Source organism: Mizuhopecten yessoensis, unplaced genomic scaffold (genome assembly GCF_002113885.1).
Source record: "Mizuhopecten yessoensis strain PY_sf001 unplaced genomic scaffold, ASM211388v2 scaffold716029, whole genome shotgun sequence".
Taxonomy (NCBI): Eukaryota; Metazoa; Mollusca; class Bivalvia; order Pectinida; family Pectinidae; genus Mizuhopecten; species Mizuhopecten yessoensis.
The window spans coordinates 89,722-99,040 of record NW_018479912.1 but is presented as its reverse complement, the minus strand read 5'-3'; the positions used below and the strand labels follow the sequence as shown (position 1 = coordinate 99,040).

At 40.0% G+C, this 9,319-nt stretch overlaps 1 protein-coding gene across 2 annotated transcripts in view; it reads left to right on the top strand.

Moving 5' to 3' along the window:
• Positions 1–3,715, top strand: part of LOC110441560 (vacuolar protein sorting-associated protein 33B-like) — a 19,639-nt gene extending 15,924 nt beyond the window's left edge. Inside the window, exons 4-5 of one of the 2 annotated variants that reach the window (XR_002461883.1) lie at positions 613–3,535; positions 3,624–3,715. Coding sequence is in view for 1 of the 2 variants with exons in the window: in XM_021484743.1 (XP_021340418.1) it covers positions 613–686 (74 nt within the window). In the remaining variant the exon portion in view is untranslated. Of the gene's footprint in view, positions 1–612 lie in introns of both variants that reach the window. The other variant, XM_021484743.1, reaches the window with a different exon arrangement.
• The last annotated feature ends 5,604 nt before the right edge of the window (positions 3,716–9,319 follow it).

Genomic DNA, 9,319 nt, shown 5'->3' with positions numbered 1-9,319 from the left:
ACTTCTTCTCAATAACCAAAAGGCCCAGGGTACTGATATTGGGCCTGTAGCATGCTGGGATGAAGGACTATCAAGTTTATTCAAATGAATGACCTTGACCAACTTTCGAGGTCACAGGGGTCAAATGTTGTAAAATCTTCAAGCGACTTCTTCTCAATAACCAAAAGGCCCAGGGTACTGATATTGGGCCTGTAGCATGCTGGGATGAAGGGCTATCAAGTTTGTTCAACTGAATGACCTTGACCAACTTTCAAGGTCACAGGGTCAAATGTCGTAAAATCTTCAATGAACTTCTTTTCAATAAGCAAAAGGGCCAGGGTACTGAAATTGGGCCTGTAGCATGCTGGGATGAAGGACTACCATGTTAGTTCAAATGAATGACCTTGATCCACTTTCAACCTAATGTCCTTGTTCAACAATTAAGGTCAGAGGCGTCATATGTTTTAATCTTTTAATAGGTTCTTATGAAATCTTAAGATTACAAGTGTTAGATTAATAACAGGTGAGCGATGCAGGCCCATTGGGCCTCTTGTTTGTATTACTGGTCTCTCCTATCTCTCAGTTTAGTTTGTGCAATACCTATCGAACTAACGCTTGTTTTGTTTATTACAGGGTACCGATTCCTGGTCGCTACCACAGCCTTGATTAATGGCAGTACATGGCTGAACTCCCTGGTGGAGAAGTGAACAACACACCATTTGATTTAAATGCAAACCAGTCATGACAGTGACTGATGGGTAACGTTAACGCAAACAATTCATTGGTAGTAGGAGGTCACGAAAGGTCACTTGTCCCATGAACCTTGCACAAGTTGTGACTGCAACCAATGAATGTCAAATTTGAAACTTGGACAATCGATCAATTGCAGTATAAACATTGTTTGCCGTGTTAACGGTATATCATACCCAAGGGAGTTTAGTCTGGCGTGTCTGATCACACAAGTGTCGTGCTTGAAATCAGTCATGTTAATGATTGTTGATGGTATAAATAGTTCAAAGGGATGCAATGCAGTAATTAAGCAAAGATAAAACGCAAAAATGACCAAAAATTGTTACAATGGTGATGAGGTTGTATACCTTTGTGTATTTACGACATTTAGTCACATAAAACGGGAGCAAACCATGTATTCAGATCGAAGATAATAATGAAATTTTACGGACAGGCTAAATTAGGCAGACTTAGTTACGACTGAAAATGTTCTGACATTCCTTAAGCTTTCAGTCCTACAGATTAGAGCAGAGAAAGTTGTGGATGGGGGTCCATTGTGATTGGTCAATCATCAATTTAAGCAAGAATTGGTTCAGACTGCTTGAAATGAGATTGATGACTCCATATAAAGTTATATAGATCAAAACCTGTTAAGCCTTATGTTTGCAAGTTAACGAATTCTTATGTTTGGGGTAATTTTGAAAATAGACTGAAACAATTTTTTAATTGTTCAAAAGGGACATTTGTATACACTAAAACACTTTGTTTATTTTACATATATATAAAAGTCGTTTTGAAAGTTGAGCTGTTGACACACCAAGTAATTACTCAGATTGAACCTTGGAGGCCTCGTTACAGTAACCCTCTGTTATCTGGTTATGTTTTAACCTGCTGTTTGAATGCGGTGATTACTCAATATGGGTCATGCTTGTCCAACATTGACATAATACTTCCACATCCGGTTACGACAGGAGGCAGGCCAGAAAGGGACAGTCCTTTACTTATAACGTGCACATTCCTTACTGGTGTGCTCGTGGGGCTAAAATTGATCGAAGGGCCAGAAATATGATGCAAAATCCAGTCAGTGTGACTGATGGGTCCACACTTGTATGTAAATACAGACAGATTGTTGGACAAACAAAAGATATATTATCATGTTCTAAAGTGAGAGAGTACACCAACTCATGGATGCTTTCTATCATTCGTGTTTGAAATTATTCGATAAACTCTGCTCAGAAGCGCCACATATTCTGAACCAAACGTTGAAATCGTGGATTACTTGGTTGACTTGTTTTCGTAAGGTTAAGGGTTTTTTATGTTAAAAAAATTATGAACAAATTAGATGTGGGATTTTTGGTTTATTTGTGTTAGACTAGTGTATAAGAGTTATTTAAAATCGTATCCAAAGGTACTCTTTGTGGCAAACTTTAAAAAGAAGCAATACCAAACTAACTTTCCGAAAAATATATGGCTGAACAGCAGTCGCAAGCATGCTCACCGGAGCCAAGCATGCTCACCGGAGCTGCTGAAATTTGACGAACAGTGCTACAATTAAAGGACTTCTACTTTACCACAATGCCTGAACCTTTTTTGTACACAGTAAACGTATGTATGTGGTGTTGTCGAATTTTAAATGCAACATTTTTTTACTGATTTCCCTGAAAATATATTAAGTATTACCTATTTATTGGTATTAAAACCTAACATATCAAAATGTTCCACGGCTTTTCACAAACTTCTCAGCAATGTCACGAGGACAACTAATCACTATTGTTAAGTGGTCTACATGTACAGGATATGAACACTTCGTCGTGCATTGATCCTCAGTTACAGCGTTCCAAATAATTGTGATATTTTTGTTATCATTAACATTTTATTGTTTTGTGTTTCAAATACATTGTTGTTTTGTCACCCATTGTTATATGACGATTGTTACCAGTATGGCTTAGATTTCTGAGGAAGTTACATTGTTGCTATACTCGCTACCTGAAAGTTATTCTTTGTCATTCTGATCGAGACCATTTAAGGCGTTTAAGTAAATTTTGAACTCCACGAAATAACACTAAAATTTGACCCTGCAAAATGAAATCGCTCTGTATACTAAGCGTTGTCGTAAGGACACAACACAGCTGTCATCACCACTTGTATTGGCATCGTATTTATAACAGTGACTGACCTTCAGTAGATGTTAGTATATTTGTTCACAGAAACATATTTGGGCATATTCGATTCTTGGAAAACGTAAAAACATAAATAAATAAATGATCGTAATAATCTTTAAAAAAATTTTTTTTTTTTTTTATTTATTTTACACATTTTCCTAATTTAGATATGTACTGTATCTCTGATAATGAGAAGCATGTGAGGTCACACTTATTGGATTACTAGTATATATACTACATGTTGTATACTATTTCCGAGTTTTATGGGTGTCTGAAGTTCCTCACGATACACGCTGAGTTTGTGTTCATCATTTATTGTTGTTGATATGGTACTGCTACGTTGTATGTAGTTGTTTTCCTGTTTCGTCGATGTCAAACTAATAGAACCCAGGGTTCGTTTTTGTGTTTTGAAGAACAGGTTTGCGTAATAATTGATGATTTTCAGTAATATTCGCTGGTTTATATTGTAGATAATACCACATCCTGGCTCCTCCTAATCGTCGTATAGTGGTTATCGTGTTATGTTTCCATGCAGAAACATATCTTAATCCTGTTCTTTTCGTTTGCAATATTTTATACATTTTTTTTTTAAATTATTAAACAACACACGCGAAGCATTTGCAGTGAACTTGTTTTGTTTATTTCCGATGTCTTACGTGAGACAGGTCTAACCAAGGCTGATCAGTATGTGATAGTTACCAGAGATATGCAGTGAACTTGTTTTGTTTATTTCCGATGTCTTACGTGAGACAGGTCTAACCGAGGCTGATCAGTATGTGATAGTCACCAGAGATATGGATTTGATGAACAATTGTATACTTAAAATAATAAAGATTTGTTTCATTTTTGTGTTTAATATTGTTAATGGAGACTTACCCAGATTTATACATTATATTGTTAATTAACCACCACTTGCTTGATGTAAACTCTTAATTGTATTAAAGACTTGCCGATTTTTCTCCAAAACTCTCGGCAGTCAAAGTAACCGGAATTCCTGTCACTGACATGCCCACTGGGCCCTTGGCCTGAGAATAGCAGCTTTCAACTTATCATTTTCAAAAATCTTCCAATACTTTTACGTAATTCTCTATACTCATACTTATTGTCGCCGCAATGGCAGAGGGAAAATCTCGTAACTTATCTTTAATCTCTTACAGTTTTTACCAAAAAAATGTGAAAAATTCTTAATCTCATGTTTTAAATTATCCCATCAAACTCAGTTCAACGTCATACCATCTACATTTTCGGTTTCCTTTATTATACATGCATTTCCAACAAAAACATATCACTAGGAATCCGACTTTGACCTCTACTTTAATGCACAATCGACTAAGATGATCACTGAATGACATGGCATTGTAAAATATACCCTACCAAGGCATTGTTTCTTTATCGACCGTTTACTCCCACTACAACCTACCTATCAGCCGTTTATTCCCACTACAACCTAACCTACCAAGGCATTGTTTTTATATCAGCCGTTTATTCCCACTACAACCTAACCTACCAAGGCATTGTCTCTTTATCGACCGTTTGCTCCCACTACAACCTGCCCTATCAAGGCATTGTTTCTTTATCGACCGTTTGCTCCCACTACAACCTACCTATCAGCCGTTTATTCCCTCTACAACCTACCCTATCAAGGCATTGTTTCTATATCAGCCGTTTACTCCAAGATGATCACTGAATGACATGGCATTGTAAAATATACCCTCCCAAGGCATTGTTTCTATATCAGCCGTTTATTCCCTCTACAACCTACCCTACCAAGGCATTGTTTCTATATCAGCCGTTTATTCCCACTACAACCTACCCTACCAAGGCATTGTTTCTATATCAGCCGTTTACTCCCACTACAACCTACCCTATCAAGGCATTGTTTCTATATCAGCCGTTTACTCCCACTACAACCTACCCTATCAAGGCATTGTTTCTATATCAGCCGTTTACTCCCACTACAACCTACCCTATCAAGGCATTGTTTCTATATCAGCCGTTTACTCCCACTACAACCTACCCTATCAAGGCATTGTTTCTATATCAGCCGTTTACTCCCACTACAACCTACCCTATCAAGGCATTGTTTCTATATCAGCCGTTTACTCCCACTACAACCTACCCTATCAAGGCATTGTTTCTATATCAGCCGTTTACTCCCACTACAACCTACCCTATCAAGGCATTGTTTCTATATCAGCCGTTTACTCCCACTACAACCTACCCTATCAAGGCATTGTTTCTATATCAGCCGTTTACTCCCACTACAACCTACCCTATCAAGGCATTGTTTCTATATCAGCCGTTTACTCCCACTACAACCTACCCTATCAAGGCATTGTTTCTATATCAGCCGTTTACTCCCACTACAACCTACCCTATCAAGGCATTGTTTCTATATCAGCCGTTTACTCCCACTACAACCTACCCTATCAAGGCATTGTTTCTATATCAGCCGTTTACTCCCACTACAACCTACCCTATCAAGGCATTGTTTCTATATCAGCCGTTTACTCCCACTACAACCTACCCTATCAAGGCATTGTTTCTATATCAGCCGTTTACTCCCACTACAACCTACCCTATCAAGGCATTGTTTCTATATCAGCCGTTTACTCCCACTACAACCTACCCTATCAAGGCATTGTTTCTATATCAGCCGTTTACTCCCACTACAACCTACCCTATCAAGGCATTGTTTCTATATCAGCCGTTTACTCCCACTACAACCTACCCTATCAAGGCATTGTTTCTATATCAGCCGTTTACTCCCACTACAACCTACCCTATCAAGGCATTGTTTCTATATCAGCCGTTTACTCCCACTACAACCTACCCTATCAAGGCATTGTTTCTATATCAGCCGTTTACTCCCACTACAACCTACCCTATCAAGGCATTGTTTCTATATCAGCCGTTTACTCCCACTACAACCTACCCTATCAAGGCATTGTTTCTATATCAGCCGTTTACTCCCACTACAACCTACCCTATCAAGGCATTGTTTCTATATCAGCCGTTTACTCCCACTACAACCTACCCTATCAAGGCATTGTTTCTATATCAGCCGTTTACTCCCACTACAACCTACCCTATCAAGGCATTGTTTCTATATCAGCCGTTTACTCCCACTACAACCTACCCTATCAAGGCATTGTTTCTATATCAGCCGTTTACTCCCACTACAACCTACCCTATCAAGGCATTGTTTCTATATCAGCCGTTTACTCCCACTACAACCTACCCTATCAAGGCATTGTTTCTATATCAGCCGTTTACTCCCACTACAACCTACCCTATCAAGGCATTGTTTCTATATCAGCCGTTTACTCCCACTACAACCTACCCTATCAAGGCATTGTTTCTATATCAGCCGTTTACTCCCACTACAACCTACCCTATCAAGGCATTGTTTCTATATCAGCCGTTTACTCCCACTACAACCTACCCTATCAAGGCATTGTTTCTATATCAGCCGTTTACTCCCACTACAACCTACCCTATCAAGGCATTGTTTCTATATCAGCCGTTTACTCCCACTACAACCTACCCTATCAAGGCATTGTTTCTATATCAGCCGTTTACTCCCACTACAACCTACCCTATCAAGGCATTGTTTCTATATCAGCCGTTTACTCCCACTACAACCTACCCTATCAAGGCATTGTTTCTATATCAGCCGTTTACTCCCACTACAACCTACCCTATCAAGGCATTGTTTCTATATCAGCCGTTTACTCCCACTACAACCTACCCTATCAAGGCATTGTTTCTATATCAGCCGTTTACTCCCACTACAACCTACCCTATCAAGGCATTGTTTCTATATCAGCCGTTTACTCCCACTACAACCTACCCTATCAAGGCATTGTTTCTATATCAGCCGTTTACTCCCACTACAACCTACCCTATCAAGGCATTGTTTCTATATCAGCCGTTTACTCCCACTACAACCTACCCTATCAAGGCATTGTTTCTATATCAGCCGTTTACTCCCACTACAACCTACCCTATCAAGGCATTGTTTCTATATCAGCCGTTTACTCCCACTACAACCTACCCTATCAAGGCATTGTTTCTATATCAGCCGTTTACTCCCACTACAACCTACCCTATCAAGGCATTGTTTCTATATCAGCCGTTTACTCCCACTACAACCTACCCTATCAAGGCATTGTTTCTATATCAGCCGTTTACTCCCACTACAACCTACCCTATCAAGGCATTGTTTCTATATCAGCCGTTTACTCCCACTACAACCTACCCTATCAAGGCATTGTTTCTATATCAGCCGTTTACTCCCACTACAACCTACCCTATCAAGGCATTGTTTCTATATCAGCCGTTTACTCCCACTACAACCTACCCTATCAAGGCATTGTTTCTATATCAGCCGTTTACTCCCACTACAACCTACCCTATCAAGGCATTGTTTCTATATCAGCCGTTTACTCCCACTACAACCTACCCTATCAAGGCATTGTTTCTATATCAGCCGTTTACTCCCACTACAACCTACCCTATCAAGGCATTGTTTCTATATCAGCCGTTTACTCCCACTACAACCTACCCTATCAAGGCATTGTTTCTATATCAGCCGTTTACTCCCACTACAACCTACCCTATCAAGGCATTGTTTCTATATCAGCCGTTTACTCCCACTACAACCTACCCTATCAAGGCATTGTTTCTATATCAGCCGTTTACTCCCACTACAACCTACCCTATCAAGGCATTGTTTCTATATCAGCCGTTTACTCCCACTACAACCTACCCTATCAAGGCATTGTTTCTATATCAGCCGTTTACTCCCACTACAACCTACCCTATCAAGGCATTGTTTCTATATCAGCCGTTTACTCCCACTACAACCTACCCTATCAAGGCATTGTTTCTATATCAGCCGTTTACTCCCACTACAACCTACCCTATCAAGGCATTGTTTCTATATCAGCCGTTTACTCCCACTACAACCTACCCTATCAAGGCATTGTTTCTATATCAGCCGTTTACTCCCACTACAACCTACCCTATCAAGGCATTGTTTCTATATCAGCCGTTTACTCCCACTACAACCTACCCTATCAAGGCATTGTTTCTATATCAGCCGTTTACTCCCACTACAACCTACCCTATCAAGGCATTGTTTCTATATCAGCCGTTTACTCCCACTACAACCTACCCTATCAAGGCATTGTTTCTATATCAGCCGTTTACTCCCACTACAACCTACCCTATCAAGGCATTGTTTCTATATCAGCCGTTTACTCCCACTACAACCTACCCTATCAAGGCATTGTTTCTATATCAGCCGTTTACTCCCACTACAACCTACCCTATCAAGGCATTGTTTCTATATCAGCCGTTTACTCCCACTACAACCTACCCTATCAAGGCATTGTTTCTATATCAGCCGTTTACTCCCACTACAACCTACCCTATCAAGGCATTGTTTCTATATCAGCCGTTTACTCCCACTACAACCTACCCTACCAAGGCATTGTTTCTATATCAGCCGTTTACTCCCACTACAACCTACCCTATCAAGGCATTGTTTCTATATCAGCCGTTTACTCCCACTACAACCTACCCTACCAAGGCATTGTTTCTATATCAGCCGTTTACTCCCACTACAACCTACCCTATCAAGGCATTGTTTCTATATCAGCCGTTTACTCCCACTACAACCTACCCTACCAAGGCATTGTTTCTATATCAGCCGTTTACTCCCACTACAACCTACCCTATCAAGGCATTGTTTCTATATCAGCCGTTTACTCCCACTACAACCTACCCTACCAAGGCATTGTTTCTATATCAGCCGTTTACTCCCACTACAACCTACCCTATCAAGGCATTGTTTCTATATCAGCCGTTTACTCCCACTACAACCTACCCTACCAAGGCATTGTTTCTATATCAGCCGTTTACTCCCACTACAACCTACCCTATCAAGGCATTGTTTCTATATCAGCCGTTTACTCCCACTACAACCTACCCTATCAAGGCATTGTTTCTATATCAGCCGTTTACTCCCACTACAACCTACCCTATCAAGGCATTGTTTCTATATCAGCCGTTTACTCCCACTACAACCTACCCTATCAAGGCATTGTTTCTATATCAGCCGTTTACTCCCACTACAACCTACCCTATCAAGGCATTGTTTCTATATCAGCCGTTTACTCCCACTACAACCTACCCTATCAAGGCATTGTTTCTATATCAGCCGTTTACTCCCACTACAACCTACCCTATCAAGGCATTGTTTCTATATCAGCCGTTTACTCCCACTACAACCTACCCTATCAAGGCATTGTTTCTATATCAGCCGTTTACTCCCACTACAACCTACCCTATCAAGGCATTGTTTCTATATCGGCCGTTTACTCCCACTACAACCTACCCTATCAAGGCATTGTTTCTATATCAGCCGTTTACTCCCACTACAA